The sequence below is a fragment of the Molossus molossus genome, unplaced genomic scaffold (genome assembly GCF_014108415.1).
Source record: "Molossus molossus isolate mMolMol1 unplaced genomic scaffold, mMolMol1.p scaffold_m16_p_17, whole genome shotgun sequence".
Taxonomy (NCBI): domain Eukaryota; kingdom Metazoa; phylum Chordata; class Mammalia; order Chiroptera; family Molossidae; genus Molossus; species Molossus molossus.
Window position 1 is genome coordinate 413380 of NW_023425352.1, and position 21513 is coordinate 434892.

At 55.3% G+C, this 21513-nt stretch overlaps 1 protein-coding gene across 4 annotated transcripts in view; it reads left to right on the forward strand.

Moving 5' to 3' along the window:
• WDR11 (WD repeat domain 11) overlaps positions 1-20854 on the forward strand; it is a 45093-nt gene extending 24239 nt beyond the window's left edge. For 2 of the 4 annotated variants that reach the window (XM_036265208.1, XM_036265209.1), the window contains exons 15-29: positions 1727-1851; positions 2661-2808; positions 7140-7246; positions 7539-7653; positions 7968-8139; positions 12650-12758; positions 13491-13553; positions 14640-14705; positions 15853-16012; positions 16583-16678; positions 17149-17314; positions 17663-17760; positions 18119-18264; positions 18854-18933; positions 20050-20854. In XM_036265208.1, the coding sequence (XP_036121101.1) occupies positions 1727-1851; positions 2661-2808; positions 7140-7246; positions 7539-7653; positions 7968-8139; positions 12650-12758; positions 13491-13553; positions 14640-14705; positions 15853-16012; positions 16583-16678; positions 17149-17314; positions 17663-17760; positions 18119-18264; positions 18854-18933; positions 20050-20207 (1809 nt within the window). In that variant the 3' untranslated portion in view covers positions 20208-20854. Of the gene's footprint in view, positions 1-1726; positions 1852-2660; positions 2809-7139; positions 7247-7538; positions 7654-7967; positions 8140-12649; positions 12759-13490; positions 13554-14639; positions 14706-15852; positions 16013-16582; positions 16679-17069; positions 17094-17148; positions 17315-17662; positions 17761-18118; positions 18265-18853; positions 18934-20049 lie in introns of those variants that run through there. The other 2 variants (XR_004959993.1, XM_036265210.1) reach the window with 2 other exon arrangements.
• The last annotated feature ends 659 nt before the right edge of the window (positions 20855-21513 follow it).

Below are 21513 nucleotides of genomic sequence, written 5' to 3' on the forward strand. Positions count from 1 at the left end.
TCATTACTGCCGTGTACTTTCTTGTTAAAATGTTTGTTCAGAGAAGGTGATCTAAATAAATGGAGATAACTCATTCTTGGGTGTGTTAAGCTAATACTATATTAGTGCAATTCCAATTCAGGTTTTATTCAGATGTTTTGAAGAACAGGGTAAACATATTAAATGTTTAGCACTAAAGCTTGTGAAGCTGAGTGAACCCTGAGAAGAAGAAGAGCCATGTGGGGGAGGACGCCGGGCCCGTCCTGCCAGACAGATCCACTTAGCACAGAAGGAGGTCGGAGCAGCGCCGCGCTGGCCCGGCGCAGGAAGTCGGCCAGTGTCATAGAAAGTGCACTCACAGACCCATGGTGCTTGGGGACTGCACAGTGAAGGGACAGACACCCAGGTGGAGGGCTGGACTGTCTGTGAGGGGCACTGAGACCCTGCCTCAGCACATGGGGGCCTCAGCACATGGGGGACCACACTGGGTCTCGGCCCAGACACCCGGAGGTGGGCTCCACGGGACCACAGGCCTCAGTGTAGGAAAGTGGAGCTGTGAGGTCACATAGTCAAGTGTAGAAGAATATTTGTGTTCTTGGGGCAGGAGAGGACATCGGAAGGTCAGCCCACAAGGCAGAGTAGGGAAGGAGGTCAGTGAGTTAATTCCATCACGTGGGCGTCCTCAGTTCAGTGGAGGCACCAGAGTCCACGGTGAGTGTGGAAGACAAGTCGGAAAGAAATCTCCCGGTGCCTAAGACCAGTGGGGCTAACCAGCCCTCTCGGGGACTCGCACTGTGGGGACTCCTGCGCATGGGTGAGGAGAAGGCAGGAGCCCAGTGGGGAGTTGGACCAAGGGTGTGGTCAGTCAGTGAGTGCCAGAGAAACCTAGAAGGCCAATGCGCCATGAAGGTGGATTCAGACTCATCGTGTTTGGAGATGTGCGATGTGCACCAGCCCCTCACGTCAGATAAGGGTGGGTGTGGCCTGCGGGGACCCTCGTGCTGCTGGCAGGGGCGGAGCCCGGGAGGCCCCCTGCAGCGCTGAGGCATCTGAGCTGTAGCTGCTCAGCCCCTCGTCTGGGCAGCTTTGTCAGGACATTGACCCAGCATCGCTTGTCCTGCTGAGAGTCTGAGGGGATGTGGGTGCCTTAGCTGGGAGAACAGACTGAAAAGGAGGGGTGCTCATGTGGAATGTTACATAGTGTGCAGGGAACGGAGAAGGGGCAGTAGAGATACTGTAGAGTCAGACGGAGGGGACGGATGACAGGCTGTGTGTGCGAGGCACATGCCTGCTGTCAAATTGTGCCTGTGCGAGGACGCTCCGTTGAATGCTGGACGCAGGTGGACCCCTGGGTGAGAAGGGCAATGATCGGAGAACACGAGGATCTCACCCTGGGAATAGGAGATACCTTAATCGAATTTATTATTTTCATTTGGTAAAAAAGAGACAACTATCAAAAGGTTAGACTTCTTGGAGGTTTGCTATTAAATTCTTCTATCTTAAGCTCTAATTAAAGATTAGAGGTAGCAGGAGGTAGAGGTAGATTATTAAAGTCTACTTTAAGCTATAATTAAAATGCATTTATTCAGCCTTTCTATAAATAGATGAATGCTAAGAACAGATTTTAAATTCACTTGTAGTAATAATAAACGACACACACTTGGCACCGGTGAGTGCCCCCTATTCTAGAAGGATCCTTTGATGGAAGGAAACTGAGCACTTCTGGGTGTGTCTGTCTGCTTCACAGGAGTGGTCACCGTCTCATAACCTGAAGAGTCTGAGAAAGAAGCAGCTGGCCACCCGGGAGGCCATGGCCCGCCAGACCGTGGTCTCGGACACGGAGCTGAGCATCGCCGAGTCGTCCGTGATCAGGTGCAGTGTGCTCTCCTGCCACGGCCGTTGGTGACGTCCGTGGCATGGTTGGGGCTTGACAGTGGCGTCCAGAGCCGTCTCTAGCAGCAAGCTGCACTCTTCTGAACGCACCTGCACCCAGCTCGCTTACGAGCTCACGCAGCTAGCGCTTGCTTCCCGCAGTCAGTAACTTGGACAGGAGCATCCATTAGTGGACCGTTCATTCTGTTCCATAAGCTTGGGCTTCTGAAATTCACACGAAGGTAGCATTGAACATACAGAGAGATCATGTCATTTATGTACACCAAAGGAAATAGATTCAGAATCCTAAATTTATGTGTTGGTTTCATCCCCATCCCCACCAGTTTTACAAGTAAAGAATGTCCGAGAGAAGGATAGGTCCGGGGGGCCTGTCTTCCGTGGACGAGAGTTCTGTAGCAGGAACAGTGGGGGTTTTCTCGTGGACCCTGGAGTCACCACATGTCTGTGCGGGCGGGTGTTCTCGGGGCGGCTGTGTGGGCGGGTGGTCTCGGGGCGGCTGTGCGGGCGGGTGCTCTCGGGGCGGCTGTGCGGGCGGGTGCTCTCGGGGCGGCTGTGCGGGAGGGTGGTCTCGGGGCGGCTGTGCGGGAGGGTGGTCTCGGGGTGGCTGTGCGGGAGGGTGGTCTCGGGGCGGCTGTGTGGAGTGGGCTCTGCTCTCCAGGGACCGGCTCCAGCTTTTTCCTGGCGATGGCTCTGAATCTCTGTCACGGCACCGGTGTTGTGGGCGAGTTGATCAGCTGTGGGTACAATTCTCAGGAGTGAAACGTCTTTACCTTGTTTCTGTCCTGAAGCCTGTTGCAGGAAGCAGAGAGTAAATCCGAACTCAGTCAGAACATCTCCGCCCGGGAACACTTTGTGTTCACTGACAGTGACGGCCAGGTCTATCACTTCACTGTCGAAGGGAACTCGGTGAAGGACAGCGCTCGGATTCCACCAGACGTGAGTGCCGCCCGAGCGCGTGTCCGTGGGGGGGTCTGTCAGGGCCTTGTTGGCTCCACAGCCAGGGAAACCACACTTGAGTCAGAAAGCCATTTCAGGGAAGTTTAGTGTCAATCAACGTTAGCATTTAGGGGGTGTCGTCACTGATTGACTTGCTCCGTCCTGCAGCGTGACAGTGACTTTGGTGAAACACATGCCCTTCACCTTTATCCCTGTGACCGTCCATGAGCAACGACTTCCATCTGATCTGTGACAGGCTGAGGGAGAACGAGGGTCTATCCCCGGCCACCCAGCCTAGCGACACAGCGGCTTCCCACTCGGCACCCTGACGCCGGCGTCTGTCCTCATTCCATGTCAGGCACTGCCCTGAAACCTTTGACTGACAGTCTAGCATCATTTTGGATCATAGTGATCAGGTTGTGAGTTGTGACTGTGTCGTTAATATTTACTGAGTCACACTTACCCTTCTCATGGCCTGTGGAACCCTCCCACTCAGGTTTCGTAGGCGATCAGTGTACCAGGGCATGTCTCACAGGCCGTAACTTCTAATGGGTGGATGGAGAGCGTGTCTCAGTTAACGAATATGCTGTCATGGTTAAGCGGAGGCATGAGATGATTTCTTAAAACACATACGTATTTTTTAAGTTGCCATCTAGAGATGGGATCTGCTCGTCGAGTGCCAGCCCCATGTTTCAGGTGGCTCGAGGTCTCTTGTGGTCCAGTCGGACGCTGGCTGCGGGGAGGGTCCACTGCTCGGCTCGCTCACGTGATGCTGGCCTGGTTCCCGTGCGGCCCCTCCCGAGGGCTGCCTGAGCGGGCGCGAGTGCGGCTGGCTTCCCGCGTCAGTGCTCAGGACAGTGCAGAGCTGCAGAGTCCCTCAGGACCCACGTTCGGGAGCCACACCCTGCCACTCCACATGTGCTGGTTCACAGGCTGCCCGTTCACTGTGGGGACTGACTGCCAAGGGACATGGTGCCAACAGGCAGAACCAGTGGGGGCCTCCTAGGGGCCAGTCACCGCGTCTTCCTCGCTGACGTGTAGACATGGGCACGGACGTGCGGGAGGGCTCTTCAGACCACAGTGCCGTCGTTGCTGCCACACAGAGCGAGTCAGGTTTGAGTCGTCTGCTCGGCTATCTCTAGTGTTGCTCAAAATCGTCGTTAGTTTGTAAGGTTGAAAATAATAGTGCAGATGTGAAAGGTTGATATTAGTTGTATCAGTTACAATAGGAAAAGTAATCTGACCGAGTGCACAGAGAGCAGACTGCTGCTCGGGACACAGACGTGGGAGCTGTGTGGCAGCCGCTGTCCTTGGAAGTCAGCTTGCCCCCTGGCCCTGCGTGTCGGCTGCCCCCTGGCCCTGCGTGTCGGCTGCCCCCTGCCCCTGCGTGTAGGCTGCCCCCTGGCCCTGCGTGTAGGGCTGCCCCCTGGCCCTGCGTGTCGGCTGCCCCCTGGCCCGGTGTGTCGGCTGCCCCCTGGCCCTGCGTGTCGGCTGCCCCCTGGCCCGGTGTGTCGAGCTGCCCCCTGCCCCTGCGTGTCGGCTGCCCCCTGCCCCTGCGTGTCGGCTGCCCCCTGGCCCGGTGTGTAGAGCTGCCCCCTGCCCCTGCGTGTAGGCTGCCCCCTGCCCCTGCGTGTAGGCTGCCCCCTGGCCCGGTGTGTAGGCTGCCCCCTGCCCCTGCGTGTAGGCTGCCCCCTGGCCCGGTGTGTAGAGCTGCCCCCTGGCCCTGCGTGTCGGCTGCCCCTCCAGAGCCCAGGCAGGCCCCAGCCCAGCCTTCTAGCATCACTCGCAGGTGCTCGGTGCCCTTCTCATCAGTCTTGGTGAGATTAGTGTAGAAAGAATCCAGAACTTGTGAGATGCCAGTTCCCCCTCCTACTCACAAAAGTTTAAAATCTTTGGACATCAACACGAGTTTTCCTTTCTAGAAGTGCTTCTTGCAGGGTAATTGCACCCTGCAGCTCTTTAGATTCTGACTCCTTCAATGGGCTCTGAAGTCAGACCAGCACGTCGCTCTTCGGCCAGCTGGGTCCTTTGATTCCACAGCCGGACACCACTCCTCAGATGACCAGCCTGAATAGTGATAGGAACTGGCCTGCAGTGAAATCTGTGCGTGTTTCAGAGCAGATTCTTTATAGGGGAGAGAGTTGAGTGTCTGTTACATGATGAAGAGGCACTGGTCTTGGATCATTATTTTCTGTAATTAAAATATTTCTAGGGACTGTAATGTAGAAGTTAGGCAGAGGTTTTGTTTCCTGGTTTAATTCATTTTTTATGTTACCTTCCTCTCAAATGTAAGGTAATAAACATTTGTTTTGAGTTGGCTTCCTAACTATAAAGTATATAAAACTGGTAACAAGAAGAGAAGGCTAGGCATGTTTTAAATTACATTCGCATGGTGAGCCTGGAGTTGCCCTGCTCAGCACGCTGGAATGGCGGACGGAGTGACTGTCTCTACCTTGCTGCCCGACCCTGGTCTCCACACGGCCCATCCCACACGTGGGCAGCATGTCGAGTCCGCTGGCAGCATCCGGCTGAGTTTCCGTCTGACGCTGATTCTCAGGGTTATTTGGAGCCACGAAACAAGGTGGGGCCATCCTCTGAAAGCACCTCCGTGTCTCTGCGGCTTGCGTCCGGTCGGCACACTTGGGTGGAATAGTCTGGCACGTTGACTTGCACAGTTGTGTTAGTACATCATCTGTCATTCTAAGCGGAAGCACTGATTTCTGTGTTAATTTAAGCTTTAATATTCTAATTTTTTGTAGTTTGAAAATAAGATTATAAAATGTGAAAGTTTTCAAGACTAATAAGCAAATTTAAAGGCAAATTTCTAGTTAAACACTGTGTTAATGTCAGGAGGACAGAAATAAGATCTTGGAGTGTTGCTTTATACTATACAGAATTCTGTTTATTTCACACAACTTTCTAATTTTTTTTTTTATGGAATACATGAAATACTCATTTTTAATCCAGTGTTTCCATTGTTCCCTGGCTGCCGCGAGGCCCCAGGCAGCACTTGGTGTGTGTGCCAGTCGGCTCGACAGCCCGGAGCTCCTGCTCCTCACCGGGCGCCGTGAGGCCAGACGTGGACTTGACACGGTTCTATAAAAGCAAAAACAAGGTCTTTTTCAATAAGTGGAGAACTAATTGAGCAATAATATAATTTAATAGCTAACATGTATTGACTCTTTCGTGTGTGGTAAGCATTATTTTAAGGCCTTTACTTGTATACGTTTATTAATACTAATGGAAACTCTTCAAGTTTCATGAGCTTACCCTATTTTATTGATGATAAAATCCAAGACAGAGAGAGATTAAGTAAACATGCCCCAAATCACACAACAAATTCAGTGCTGAAGTTAGGAGTCAAGCCCAGTTGGGATGGCTGAGCTCTGTCCCAGGCTCTGTGTGTGACAGTGTTGCCTCCGCGGGCCCCTCCCCCACCGCAGACCCCTCCCCCACCGCAGACCCCTCCCCCACCGCAGACCCCTCCCCCACCGCAGAGTTAGCCAGCAGCAGGTCCTCACCCTGCGCCTGTGCGGAGCTTCTCTGCAAAGCTTCCTGTGGATGAGGCTGTGCAGGCACCTAGTGCAGGGCGGTGTCTCTCCGCCTTCACTGCTGCGGATGGAACCCAGGCCCTGGCTCCTCCCTCCAGCAGAAGAGCCGCTTCCTCTCCCTGGTGAGATCCGTGTGTCCTTTTGCAGTGAGAGCAGCGGAGACAAGCGCGCGGTGAGGGGCTCCTGTTCCTTGTTACCGTTGATTCCTTCACAGACATCCCTTCTCTGAATCAGACAGCTTCATGTCCCTCCAGTTGACATCTGTTTTTCCATAGTTGGAATTGATATGCGAGGTAGCTCCTTCAGCATCCAAGCCTGTTAGCGTTTGATTGCATTCATAATATAGCAGACCATTTACAATGAAGCTTTATCAAAATATGTCTGTGGAGGGTCCTGGAGAGCATCATCATGCTAAGCGAAACAAGCCAACCAGAGAAAGACAGATGTCCCGTGATCTCACTTATTTGTGGAAATAATGAACAAAATAGACCCAGAGACAACAGAAACGGGGAACAGACTGACAAACTTTAGAAGAGGAGGATGGGGGTAAACCGTGGAACTTACATGCATGTATGCCTGACCAATGGACATGGATACTAATGCTGGGGGGAGGGAGGGAGGGGGTGCCAAGGCGGGGAAAAGGAGAAACATCTGTAACAAAAATAAACACATTGCAAAAAGTTTAAAAATGTCTAATATTTTATCGCAGTCACTGAATGAAAGTGCTGCCCTGTTAGGCAGGCTGTGAGCAGCGAGTGTGCGACTTGTGTTCTGTTCCAGGGAAGCATGGGCAGCGTCACTTGCATCGCGTGGAAAGGTGACATGTTAGTTCTTGGAGATGTGGATGGAAACTTAAATTTCTGGGATTTGAAAGGCAGAGTATCCAGGTATGAATTAAGGATGTGGTCTTGTTATTTGGTTTTTAAAAAGTAACCTCTTGATGTGGGTGTCTTGTCACTGAGCTTGGGAGGAAGGGCTCGGGCCTTGAGCCCAGCTCTGGACCATGCGATCTGCAGGGGCCCCTACAGCAGTGCTGGGGTGCTGCTCCAGCCGCGGTGAGGGGCGGTGGTCTCCCCTCACAGACCTGGTCGGAAGTGAAGTAGAAGGAGACATCGGACGGCTTCCAGCGATGAGCTCTCACTCTGCTTCACGTGGTGTTTCGTTTCTGTTCGTTGTCAGAGGGATACCTACACACCGAAGCTGGGTGAGGAAGATCCGTTTCGCCCCTGGCAAAGGAAACCAGAAGTTAATAGCCATGTACAATGACGGAGCTGAAGTGTGGGACACGAAAGAGGTAGGCCAGCTCCGCGGGTGCGCCCTGCGAGGACGTGGCCCTTCTCCTTTGGGGTGGAGCCCGCGGGGTGGGTTTGTCAGACCTGAGACGATGTCCTCCGCCTGCACATTCTACTTTCACGGTGTTTCTGCCCCAAAGGGGACGCGAGCTGACGGGTAACGTTGTCGTTCTCCTCGGGCCTCTGGAGGCCGTCTGCACGTGCTCAGTTCTGAGCTCCCCCTGAGCCTCCGCCATGGGCGCCGTCCTTTGACTGATCAGAATTGTGAGCACCTTCCTTTTCTTCCTGAAAGTGACAACCACACTCACTCTTGAAGGTTCAGATGGTGAGCAGTGTAAGAAGCGGAAGAAATGTGACCTTCCGGATACTGGACGTGGACTGGTGTACGTCAGACAAGGTGATCTTGGCGTCGGACGACGGGTGTATCCGAGTCCTGGAGATGTCCATGAAGTCCACGTGTTTCAGGATGGACGAGCAGGAGTTAACCGGTAGGGTCCTGACAGGAGGCTGTGGAGCCTGGCTCTGTGGTGGGCCAGGTGCTTGCTTTGGGGGAGAGTCCTGCTCCCCGATGTCTGACTTGAAGAAATTAAGGCTTGTTTGTGCCTCTGAGAGCTAGACGCTTGGAATTGCGGGTGTCGGTCATTCCCCATCTCCAGTTTGCCAGGTGCCTCCTCTTACTCTTTTCTGAGTGCTGTTTCAGAAGGTCTTGGAAGTTTTCATTCACTGAAGTGGCTGACTCAGAATTCAGGAGACTCATCGGGGCCTGAGTCTGGGCAGAGGTGCTGCTGGCTTTTCAGGATGAGCGTATTTTTGCAGCACATGTTGTTGAAATCACTCTGGCAAGTGTTCTGAGTTTTATGACTTTTGATGTCTGTCTTACTCGTGTTAAATGGCCGTTAGATGATTGTTCTGTCTCACCCTTTACTGTATGATTGTTTCAAGATCGATTTTTGCCAGAATGAACAATACTTTAGTAAACGTAACGTACGGTGGGACTTGAAGGGAAGGAGGAGAAGACGGAGCACATCCGTCACTCCGATGAAGGCAGCTCTGTCTAAGGAAGTGCGGTGTCCATTCCCGCAAGATGCGTTCGGGTGGAGACAGCTCTGCTCCGCACAGGGGAGAGCAGGGCTTCCTGCGCCCCGTGTCCTCTGACATCCCTTCGGCACACACTGCGTCCGGCTGTGGCCAGGAGAGTTCACCAGACCTGTTAGGTTGCATCCCGGCTCTCAGCGCGGAGCTTCAGCTCGGAATGGTCTGAGCGTTTGCAGAGTCTGCTTTGGGCAGCCGTCTGCCTCGGTTTCCATCGTTCACAGTGGTTCCCCCAGGGCCTGTGGAAGTGTGTCAGGACTTGTGAGTGGGGCCCAGGGGCTCCGAGTCGTGTGCAGTGTGTGGAGAGTTCAGATGACTGATGGACAGCTGTCCCACCCAAAACGCCAGTGGTGTTCCCGGTTTCCCTTCCCCCCTCCGGGAGTCCCGTGGACAGAATTGCCCTGTGGGGTGCTCCCTCACCCAGATCGCTGCTTCCCTGGATAGTGGCCCCTCCAGGGTGGAGTCTTCCCCTTGCCTTTCTTCTTGGCCCTTCAGCCCGTTTCCTGTGTCGCGTCACAGGGCAGCTCAGCCTGCATGTGTTTCTGTCACATGTCGGGTAGCTGAGCCCAGGCTCCGCAGGACGGTCTGAGGGCAGCGGTGCAGGTGCCTGTCCACTGATGCGTTTCCAGGAGTGGGCGGGCTCTCGGAGCAGAGTCTCCAGCTGTGATTGGGTCGTCTGCGTGTCATGCTGATCTCACCGTGAGGGCGGGAGGCGAGCGAGTTCACTTCAGTTTGTTCCCGCTCATGGGAGACTGTTGCTCTGGAGAAATGATGATCTGTTTACTGAGAAGACACGTCTTTCGGTTCCTCCGGCCTCACAGATGCTCCTTGCTCACACGGCGGAGCGCCCCATGGGCCTCTCCATCTGCCCCTGATTAGAAAACTTCAGTTGTTTCCATGTCGGATGGAGACAGTCCTTGAATAGTCCATGTTTCATTTGTATTGTCAATTTCTGTTCCTGGTACTTACTGTTTCCAAACGAGCTGTGACTCGATGCAGCCCCGCTGCGAGTGACGTGAAAGGGGCGACGCGGCAGCCCGAGCCTGCTGGGTGCTGGGTGCAGGCGCCTGAGCAGAGCGCCCCTGCCTGCAGGGCGCTGTCTCACAGGTCGCGGTGGTCGGTAGGCCTCGTTCTTACAGGTGTAAGAGAAAAGATAAATTTGACTCAATGGAAAAATTTTAAACTTTTATAGCAAAAGAAACTATAAGCAAAGCAAAATACAAATGGTAACCTGGTGGAAATCCTGGAAGTCATTAACCAGTTGTCCACAGGGGAAGAGAGATACAGATGGTCCTTCACCACGTGAAAAGATGCTCAACTAGATTCATACGAAGAAGAATATAAAACAAAACTACACTAAGAAACCCTTTCTCACCTGTCAGATGAGCCACAGTTCAGGTGTGCAGCCCTGGCTGTGAGGGACAAGCCGTCTCATGCGTGGGCCCGGCTGGCAAGAAGGGCCGTGTGGCTGTCGGCGTTGACTGACAAATGCGTGTCGTCGTGATGCTCAGGGAGAGGGGTGCGGCCGGAGGGCAGGGTCGGAGAAGCGCCGTCTGCCTCCGGTTGGACGGGTGATTCCAGCAGTGCTGTCGGTGGGTGTCGAGTCCCTGGGCCATCGCATCTCCCCCACGTCACTGATTCTGAAGAGGAGGTGCCCTGAGAGAGAGTGGGGGTGAGCCCCTCCCCCTCACAGGGTGGCCAGAGGGACTGGTCCATAGGAGGCCCATCAGCACGCTCCTGATGGGGTGCAGTGGGCATCCACCATCCCCACGTGGTGTTCTTGCCAAAGATGTTTCACCTGAGTCTGAGGCTCAGAAAACACACCAATCAGAATGTAGGCCATTTCCTAAGGCAACTGACTCTGAAAACAAAAACATACAAGATCAGAAGCAAAGTGGGAGGCCCGTCGTAGAGCAGAGGAGACGAGGGAGACCCGACAGACGAGCCCGTGCAGGCCGGGCCTCGACTCGCCACGGGCCTCTGAGGGGAAGGCGCTCCCGGGGTGTGGAGGTGCGGGACTTCCGACTGCACTGCAGTCCAGGTAATTTTACCAAATCAATAGTAAACTCTGGTTGTGATCAAAGTGATTTAGAGACCGTCTTGACCACTTTCCAACTTCGAAATGGAAAGTCCATGTGAAACGTTTATCTGCGATCTAAGTCTCTACACCGCTGCATTGACCGCGGTGGTCTGAACCCGCCGCTCACGGAAACAACACGAGCACATGTGCCGGTTTAGGTTTCTGGTGCCACATTGAAAAGGTAGAAAGAGCTCCCCAGAGCTGGGAAGGGGCAAGATGGCCACCGTCCTGTGTGGCCGCAACTTGGCAAAAGCTCTGAGCACTGTCCAAATCCCGGTGTCCCCATACAGTTCCAGTCCAGTCTGCCCTCCCTCTGCTGGAGCCCAAGAGCCAAGACCCTGGAGATGGAAAAATGAGGAAAGTTAGGAAAACATGAAAATTTGTAGTTTGGGACATTTGCTACATTTCCTGGCAACACAAAATGCACATGCATGCACATATGAACACACATGCACATATGAACACACATGCATACACACGCACATATGCACACACATTGTACACACACACGCTCACACACAAAAGGTAAAAAGAAACAGATGAAATTGATTTTAATAAAAATTTTATTTAAGCCCAGCCAGTGTGGCTCAGTGGTTGAGTGTCGACCCTGCACCAAGAGGTCGCCAGTTCGATTCCCAGTCAGGGCACATGCCCAGGTTGTGGGCCTGATCCCCAGTGGGGGGCGTGCAGGAGGCAGCCAGTTGATGTTCTGTCTCATTGATGTTACTGCCTCTCTCTCCCTCTCCCTTCCTCTCTCTCTAAAATCAATAAAGAAAAAAATACTTAAAAAAAATTTTTTTATTTAAGCTAGCATATCCAGAATTTTATTATTTTAACATAAAAGCATTATTTAAAATTACGAATGAGATGCTTTACATTTTTTAGTACTTGGTCTTCAGAACTCAGTGTATTTTAGTTTAGAGCAAATCTAAGCGCAGAGGACAGATTTTCAGCATAAATACTTACGTTGTATTTAGATTTATAAAATTTACAACTGAGAACCTGTATCCAAGTTTTTCCAAATATTCTACAAAGTTATCCAGTGACTGAATTGAGTATTAGTTTTTAAATTCAAATTAATTCAAATTAAATAAGATAAAATTCATTTCTCTCGGGTACTAGCTGTATTCCCAGTGCCCACTGGCCACATGGGACCAGAGGCTGTCATAGTGGACAGCACAGTGGAACGTCCGTGGCCACCTGCATGAGGCAGCACCATTGCAGGTCTGTAACTTCAGGTAGAAGCCTGTGTCCGAGGCTCTGCAGGTGCGAGAGGGGCCGTGAGGCCGTTTGTCGAGGCCAGGGACCCCTGGGAGCCTGTCTGAGGGCAGGAGTCTGCGGATCCCGGCCGTCTGGTGCTGGGTCTTTGGTCCTTCTGCTTCTCTGCACTGGAGCTGGAAACGCCTGGCTGTGTCCTGTGGGGGTTCCAGGGCCCAGACTGGGGAAGACGGGGCCTTGTCCAAGGCCCTTTCTCAGGGAGACCCGAGAGCCCACCTGGTCGGAGTCGCCTGTCCCTGCAGCGCGAGGCTTGGGTTGGCGCGCGGAGTGAGGCGGCCCCGGGGAGCGTGACTTCAGCCTTCACAGCAGTGAGCTCTGGACGCCTGCTGAGCTGCTGCCCTGACTCAGGCAGGGTCCTCGCTGTGTGCACAGCACCCCGGAGCCTTTGGGGGGCGTGTCCGTCCGTCAGAGTGGAGCCCCCTCCGCTCCTGCGCGCTGGCATCGTGCTTGCCGTCTCCACAGTCCACTTGCCACCAGGCTGCTGCAGCTGAAGCTTCGTAGCAGAATAACAGCCCTTTCTTTCCTGAAACAGCTTGTTTTTTGTCTAGAGCCCGTGTGGTGCCCGTATCTCCTCATCCCGAGAGCCGCCCTCGCCCTGAAAGCTTTCCTGCTGCACCAGCCGTGGGGTGGACAGTACTCTCTGGACATCTCCTGTGTGTAAGCTTCCCTACTGCTCCCGTCTGATGTCCTGTGGGGAGGCCCCGGGAAGGCAGCCGTGGCCTGGACTCCAGGCTCGGGCGGAGAGAGACTGCAGACACGGGAGGGTCAGCGGTCGTGAGCTGGGCTGTGCGTGTGCGCTGCCCTTGCTGCCTGCTCGCTCCCTGTCTGCACGTGGCGCGCTGCGCGTGGAGAGGGCCGTCGAGGCGATTTGGGGGCCGGCTTAAATCTGCGGAGCTCCGAGAACGGCCTGCTTCAGAGGTGCTCTCTGTTCACGACTCAGTAGCTGCCTCGTCACAGAAAATGTTCGCCAGCTGTTAGCAGTGTTGCTGGGCGGAGGCCACGTGGAGTGTGCAGGCCGCAAGCGTTAGGAGACTGGAAAGTAGCAGACGTGTCTGTTCTCCAAGAAGTGCCTGCGGGGTGAGCGTCCATCGGCGGAGGGGTCGCGCTCACCTCCGCCACGCTGACCTCATGAGCGCGAGTCCGCGCCTGGGTCTGGAGCCCGCTGACGAGTGTCCTGTTTCCTGAAAGTCAGAGAGACTTCTGTACCATTTCCTAGTTTTGACTAAGACAGAGGCAGGCGGTAGAGACGGTGGGTGGGTTCCTGAGGACAGTGTCGGTGTTGGGTCCACAGCCATGTTTTCAGCCAAGGACAGAGAGCGCATGTCTATAATTAACACAACTTTTATCAGCGAAGAGATAATGAACTCATTCGAAATCTTTTCTGTACAGTGATTATCCAGAAAATGAAGAAATAAAGAAGCTCCTTCAAGAGCAGTTGAATTCATTGTCCAGGTAAGCACTCCAGTTATGTTTTATCAGGAGATAAGAATGTGAGAAAGAAAAATACACTAACTCAGGCTGTTTGAAATGAAGAGAAGCTGCGTCTGAGAAAACGGTGGTGGTGCAGTTTGAGACCGTTCCTCCCGCAGGGGGCTGTGTCCCCGTGGGCTCTGGCACTTCCTAGTTTCCCTGACAGGGCATCTGTCTGGGCAGAAACAGAGCTGGGTGCGAGTGTCCTTCCAGCTCAGCTGCCCCCACCCCCGGTCCCCCGCACGCCTCGCCCCAGGACACTCATGGGCGACCCATGTGTCCCGCCTCCTGCTGCGGAGGCAGGGTCTCTGCCCAGGGCCATGCCCAGGTCTGGCAGAGGTGAGTGTGCTCCCTGAGCCAAGAGCATCGAGACGTGCGGATGAGGAATCGCACGGCAGAGGAGGCAGGAAACATGGGTCCACAGGAGTTCTTGGCCACACGTGCACGTCATGCATCCAGAGTCTGTCGCGCCTGATTATAATACCTGATAATTTCGCCATGACAGGATGGTTTATTGGTACCAAATTTAACATGACCGCGTTGTTTTATTCTCTGTTCAAAGAGAAACATTTGTGTTTAAATGGAAAAGAACAGATGTAAAGAGCATCTCTCCTCCCCTTCACCCCAGTGGTTGACTGTCCCACGTCTGGCTGTGTCAGGCCCCAGACACTGGCCCTCTTCCTGAAGCAGCTCAGTTTGGGCCCATTGGGAAGGGATTCTGAGTGCGGCATCTCCGCAGCCTGCACTGTCCCAGTGCCCAGCGGGACGGCCTGTCTGTGACAGTCTCCTTCCTGTAGCGAGGCAGCCGATCGCGTTTTCAGAATCGTGAGTTCAGTTGTCGCAGGAACGTCAGCCACAGTCAGAGCCTCGCCGCCGTGTGGCTGACAGGCCCCCTCTCCAGGCCCGACACACATCTGCCCCGGAAGCCTTGGGATGTCAGGGCACGGCCTGCGTTCGTCCAGGCGCACCTGAGTGGGGTTCCTCTTTCTAGAACATGCTGACTCCTCTCCGTGCTCTTTGTTTAATTAAAATGTTTCCTCTTGTCTTTGTCCGGATCCCTGTCCGCAGCGACATAAAGAAACTGCTGCTCGATCCAGAGTTCACGCTCTTGCAGAGATGCCTGCTTGTCTCAAGGTAACACTGTGAAGAATTCTGTGTGTAAGAGACAGAATTTCGGGTTAATTCATTTCTCTTATGGGTTTTTGAGACCACACCTTTTAACAAATTGTTTTTCTTCATTGATTTTAGAGAGAGAGGAAGGGAGAGGGAGAGAGAGATAGAAACATCAGTGAGAGAGAACATCGACTGGCTGCCTCCTGCACGCCCCCTGCTAGGGATTGGGACCACAACCTGGGCATGTGTCCCGACCGGGAATCGAACCATTGACCTCCTGGCGCAGGGTCCATGCTCAACCACTGAGCCACACTGGCCGGGCTAACACCAAACCTTTTATTTATTTTATTTTTTATTCCTCCCCTGAGGATATTTTTCTACTTATTATCAGATAGAGTGGGATGGAGGGAGAAAGAGAGACAGAAAAACATCGATGTGATAGAGCCCCATGGACTGGCTGCCTCCCACACGACCTGACAGGGCTGGGGATGAACCGCAGCCGAGGTTTGTGCCCTTGACCGGAATCGAACCCGAGACTTGTTGGTCCGCAGGCCGATGTGCCAACCACTGAGCCAGAATGGCCAGGTCAACACCAAACCTTTTAGATAGAAAAATGTGTTAGTTCATCCTTCAATGTGACAATTAATTTTAAAAGTGTAACACAAATAGAAAAAAATTACATTTACATGTGAGAGCTAGGTGCCTTTTCTCTATTGAAAAGACTCCCTCCTACAGACAGCTTTTTAAATGTCGGCCATAAAGGGCATGTCCTCAAACCTGTGGGTGAGCTGTGTTCAGGGTCAGTGACCTGTGCTCTCATTGTGCAGAGTTGTCGCTGTGGAGACATTTCCCTTCATCCACACGGCTCGCCAGGGCCCAGGGAGCCGCCGCCTCTGCGTGGTGCTGGGTTCGGGGTGGGAGGCTGCAGGTGGCAGACCAGGTGGTGCCTTGGCCCTGACAGGACGGGAGGTGTGGGCTGGGCCCCTGCAGTCAGGCCCCTGCGATGTTCGAGCCCCAGGCACAGGGCTGGAGAGCCTGCTCCTTCAGCTGCTTCCCGCGCCAGGCCCCAAATGTCGCTCACGTAGCTGCACGCGCCTCAGTGTTTGGGCCCCGTCCAGGCCCCGTCCGCCTGCGGATGGGTTCAGTGGACGCTGTGGGCCCTTCGCAGGCTGTACGGCGATGAGTCGGAGCTGCAGTTCTGGACGGTGGCTTCCCACTACCTGCACAGCTGGGCCCGCAGCGCCGCGCCGGAGGCCGCTCCTCAGGACAGAGCCAGCAGCCCCCTGGACATCTGCCACGACGTGCTCTGTGAGAACACCTGCTTCCAGGTGCGCAGTGCGGCCGCAGCCCGTCGTCCTGGTCACGTATGTCTGTGCGTCTGTCCACCTCGGGAGACTTGGACCAGGCTGAGACCCACGTGATAGGGATGAGTCTCTCCCCACGTCTGCGCGGGGACCTGACCTCGGACTGAAAGAGTTACAAACGCTTGCTGAGTCTTTAACGCACATGCAAATGTTAGCGTTAAGTGTCGTGTTTTTCTTTGCCTAAAAACTTTTACTTAGGTGGTTTAATTTTCTCTATTTTCTATAAGTGACGTATTTCTTTCACGTGGTTTGAATTTACTATTTTGTACATAAAAGGTAGCTTCATAATGTTCATTCTGTAGTGTGTTCAGCATGTGCTGGGCTTCCGTCCATTGCGCACAGCGCGTCTGCGCGGGCAGCTGCGCGGTCAGCACACATCGGCCCAGCCCAGCCCAACTCTCGCGCCTCCCTCACGTCGGTTAATCATCTGCGTCAAAGCGATGTTTGTTCAAGTGAAGTTACTAAGTATAGGAACATTTAAATAATTCAAAAGTCTTGTAATCCAGGCTCGTTTCTCTTTTTTCCCTGCTCTAGAAATTTCAGCTGGAAAGGGTTAATCTGCAGGAAGTGAAACGGTCCACTTACGATCATACACGGAAATGCACAGACCAGCTGCTTCTCTTGGGTCAAGTACGTCAGTTTTTATACCTCTTCCGGGCACATGGAGTTGCTGGTGGGTCCGTGTTTCAGAGCATCGCCTGTCTGTCATGCGCACATGAACTTGCACTAACACACATGCACAAGCATGCGCACACACACAGACATGCACCATGGTGTTTCTCTGAAAGTATAAGTACAGATTTATACGTTCTCTCAAAACGAGACCAGCGAATCTTCTAAGAAAGCGATGTGTGGGGGACCAGCCTGTGATCTGGGCGCCCACAATTCTCCACGAGGCCTGGCCAGTGTTCGGTGTCTGTGAACCGACTGGTGCAGAGAGCCTGCTGCCCAGGGGACGCGAGGCAGGGCTTGGGTTCCGTGCTGTGTGGAAGCAGCACTCACGGGCGTGTTTGAAAACAAGGGTCTTTAGCTGTGAGTTGCTGTCCAGACTGTGCGTGTGAAGGGTCGCTGGAGGGAATGATGAGCACTGTCCCTGCCAGACAGACAGAGCTGTGCAGCTGCTGCTGGAGACCAGCGCGGACAACCAGCACTACTACTGCGACGCGCTGAAAGCCTGCCTGGCCACCACCGCCCCCTCGTCCGGCCCCTCCCAGAGCACCATCAAGCTGGTGGCCACCAACATGATCGCCAACGGCAAGTTGGCGGGTAAGGCCAGCTGCGGGCGTGCTGGGAGGCAGGCCCCTCCGGCAGGAGGTGGCGGTGAGGGGTCACCTAAACCAGAACACCTTTCGGTGCAAAGGACACTTTTAATAAACGCCAGGACGGGAGGCACAGACGGGACAGGCCTGGGCACCGAGGTGGCGAGAGCGGTTGCGAGATGCGCGTTGCCTGTGGGGCAGGAGGGCGCACTGGACTCTCCTCAACGCTCTCCGGCCAAGTCTCAGTCCAAAGTGTCCCCAGGAGGCGCCCCGCACGGACTGGGCGAGGCCGGGGGTGGTGGGACTGCCGGGGCCGCGGCCTGCGCGTCAGAGGGCAGCCTGGCGTGTCTTCCAGAGGGCGTCCAGCTGCTCTGCCTCATCGACAAGGCCGCGGACGCCTGCCGCTACCTGCAGACCTACGGCGAGTGGGGCCGGGCCGCGTGGCTCGCAAAGGTAGGCGGTTCCGTCGGCGTCCGTCGTCTGGGGTGGACGGTTCAGCCTGCACCTCCTCACTCCTGGTTTAGAAGTGTTTTTGACCACAAAGCTACTTTGCAGACATTTCCTGGCAGCTCCCCTCCTCCTCCTCTTTCCGCTACGGGAAGGTGTGTGCACGGCAGCAGCAGTTACTAAAGCAGCTGCCTCCTCCCCTGCTGGGTTGAGCCGAGACCACCCAGAGGTGCCGTGGGCCCTGCCTCCCTCCTCCTGTAGTCAGCGCAGAGGAGCCCAGCGTGTGTCACAGGACAGGCCCCGTCTCCAGCGACTCTTAGCACATGCGGTGCAGGTGTCTCTGTTAACGTGGCATCGTTCTCAGGTCCGTTTAAATTCTGAAGAGTGTGCTGATGTCCTAAAGCGGTGGGTCGACCACCTCTGCTCTCCGCAAGTCAACCAGAAGTCGAAGGCCCTCCTGGTCCTCCTGTCCCTGGGCTGCTTTTCCAGCGTGGCCGAGACTCTGCACAGGTACGTCCCGAGCGCCGTGGCAGGTCCCGGCGGCCACGACCCGTCACTTCACGCACTCCCGAGGCTCTGCTGGGTGGGCGTGGTCCTCGGTGCCTGGAGTGTGTGCTGGTTCTGCTGTGCACTGGCCAGGTCGGGTGGGGCCTCTGGGACCCTTAGAGAAGAGGTGCCGCTCAGCTTTGAGGGGAGGCCAGAGAGCAGCAGGAGGGCACAGAGCGTGGCAAGTGAGATGTCGTCTCTGCTCGTGCCGAAGAGGGAGGCCCTCCCAGGGGACACTGAGCAGCGAGGGGGGAGGCCGAGGTAAATAGGGGAAGGAAGGCTCATGGTCGAGTCTGGGCAGCGGGCACAGGCACGCTGTCCTCCTTCTGACGATCTCGGTGTATGTCACCTGTCCCTCGTTTTTTTAAGTATTAATAAAAGAGGGTTTGGGGTTGGGGACCCTCGTGTCCCCTGCCCCTGTCAGCCGGGACTGGAACGGGGCTGCTGTGACTCGCACAGCGTAGGTCCAGGGGGATGTGTGTCAGGTTGGCCCTCGGCCGGGTCTGCCCCGCCGGCGTCACCAGGCCTGACTCTGCCTCTGTTCTGCGAGCAGCATGAGGTACTTCGACCGCGCCGCCCTCTTCCTGGAGGCCTGTCTGCAGTGCGGCGTGCTGGGGGCCGGCGCCGACTCCCATATCCTTTCCGGTGCCGGGCTGAGGGGCTGGTGCTGCGGGGGGTCGAGTTCCTCTCGGCCGTGCTGCGGGGGCAGGAGCTGGGTCGCATCGAGGGAGACCCCTGGTCTGACTCATCAGAGCCGAGCGGGAGGCAGGGGAGGAGGGTGGGGGGTGGAGACAAGGCCGCAGCAGCCCAGGGAGCAGGAGGGACCGGAAAGGGAGGGACCCCGGGTTTTCCAGTATCTTGTTTGAACTTCTAAAGAAGATGAAGAAGTGATTCCGGAAAGGTGCAGAGCCTGCCCCTGTGACGTAGCCCTGTTTCAGAGCAAGGCCATCCACGGAGCAGGCGCACCCGCGGTGGCCACGTGATGGGGCGGAGAGGTGGCCACGTGACATGGGGCGGAGAGGTGGCCACGTGACGTGGGGCAGAGAGGTGTGCGGGCAGCACGGGCCCGTCCAGGACCAGGAGCGTCCATCTCTCTGGGTGTCCGTGGAGACCGTTTTCCTCTGAAAGAAGGGGTTTGAGGAGTGTCTCCCGCGTGTTCTGTGTGTAGACCCTGCTTGTTCCCGTCACACGTCCTGGCTGCATCGTGGGTTCATCCCTACAGGTCAGACCCTTGGTTCTCTGTGTGTCTTTAGTACAGAAAAGTAAGCCAGACATAAGCTTACCCAAGGTCACGTATCTAGGCCCTGGTCAAGCTGACTCTGGCTCAGGGGCCTCTATGAACAGAACACCGTGAACAGAGCCATCGGACCCCAAGGCCCAGGTTCTCCGAGCTCCCGCTGCGGGTCGGGCCTTATATGCTGCATCTGCCCAGCTGCAGCCCCTCAGGCCTTAGGGGACACGGGGGTGCGGGAGCACATTTCCCCTCATCTCCCCTTAGCCCTGAGCTGTGCTTGGTCGTGGGAGAGTGTGGGAGGGTGTTAGTTGGGTCTCTAAGAGAAGGAGAAGCTTTGGGCTCAGCTGCTGCTGAGTGTGATGTCCCAGATGGAGACATTGTCTCTCCCAAGCCAGGAGTGGCCCTTAGCCCCTCCTGAGCATCTGGGCGGGGCTGGTCTCCCTCTCCCGCCTGGGGGAGCCTGGGTGGAGTGTCCCCGGCCCTTGCCAGCCTCCTGCTCCTTAACCGTGGTTTACAGAGACTCACCTCTGCCATTTATGCTGATTATGCCCGAAGTTTGAAGAGCCTCAGTTTTAAACAGGGAGCAGTTCTTTTTGCTTCAAAAGCTGGAGCGGCCGGCAGAGATTTATTGGATGATCTGGAGCCCCCCCGGCAGGACCTGACTGAAGAGTGACAGGCGGGCACGTGCAGGAGGCCAGCCTCGCAGCCGGTGAGGCCGTGTCGGCCGGCTGTGGCCCAGCCTTGGGCCACCTCTCCAGCGTCCACGGCTCCCTGCGCAGCGGCACGGAGCACGTCATCCTGGCTGCTCTCAGAGACGTGGACACGCCGATTCTCACCGTGGGGGCGTTTTATACTCTGGGAGGGATCTTTAAGAGTCCTGGGAACACTTTGTGTTTTTATACTTAAAATTCAAGTACTTAATTACTTTTCTCATCGGTTAAATGTAAAGACGTTTGAAAGTCCACAGTAAGTCTGTGGAGCCCGTGTGCACTGTCACTGAGAAGGGGCAGAGTGAGGTGCTCACACGGGGACGCGACCCCAGAGCCCCAGCCCTGTGACCTGGACACCGCCGTCCGTCCCCTTGTGTGAGCATCAGCTGATTGTGGTTTCGGGCTCATGGCTCCTAGGGGGATGTGAAGCTGTGTGCGGGGTTCCAGGGGGTCTGATGGTGTGAATCCGGACTGTGACGTCGCGGCGTCGTCCTCTTCGAGGCCTTGGAGTGTCACTTTTCCTTCTTTGTGGTCGAGTGTGAGACGTGACTGTTGTTACTGCTGAGAGCTTGATGTCTGTAGCTACGGAAACGGTAAATAAAGAGGAATCCGCCAGGCCTCCGTGTGCTCTGCACTGCTGTGCTCGTGCCGGGTGTGAGCTGGCTGCCCGCAGTCGGTCGGCTGCCCTCCCGCGTCCAGGCCGCTCACTGTATCCCGGGGAACCCGGCGGTGGGGTCCTGGGGTGCAGTACAGAGCAGGCCGGACGCCTGCACCCGAGCTGGCCTGCCTCTGCATTCCCGAGAGCAGGCTCAGTGTGCGGCCTCTACGGATGCGACGGGGAAGCAGCATTCTCGGGGCCTCCCTCCCAGGTGTACCCCACCGGGGGGTCAGATTTCTAGGTGGAAGCACAGCCTGTACCGGCCTCCCGAGACGAGGAACGGAGGTCCGCGGACGGGAAGGGCGGGCCCCAGGAATGCTGCTCCCGGTCCAGCGCTGCTGCGGAACGTCCCGGAAGAAACCCAGGGCCCTGTCCTTGTCCTGGGACTGGCTCCGTGCACTTGGCCGAGCACTGTTCTCCTATGTCACTGATCACGTAACGATGGTTCAGATACTTTATTTATTCAGCCACCAACTAGTTAAAGGAAAAAAGAATGCTGGTCTTAGTAAGCAGAGAAGAAGAAAACTATTCCATAGTAGGGCCTTTTGAAAACTGAATGTGCTCTGGATTTGAGGCCGAGGAATAGGTGGGAAGCACCGCCTGGTCATGGG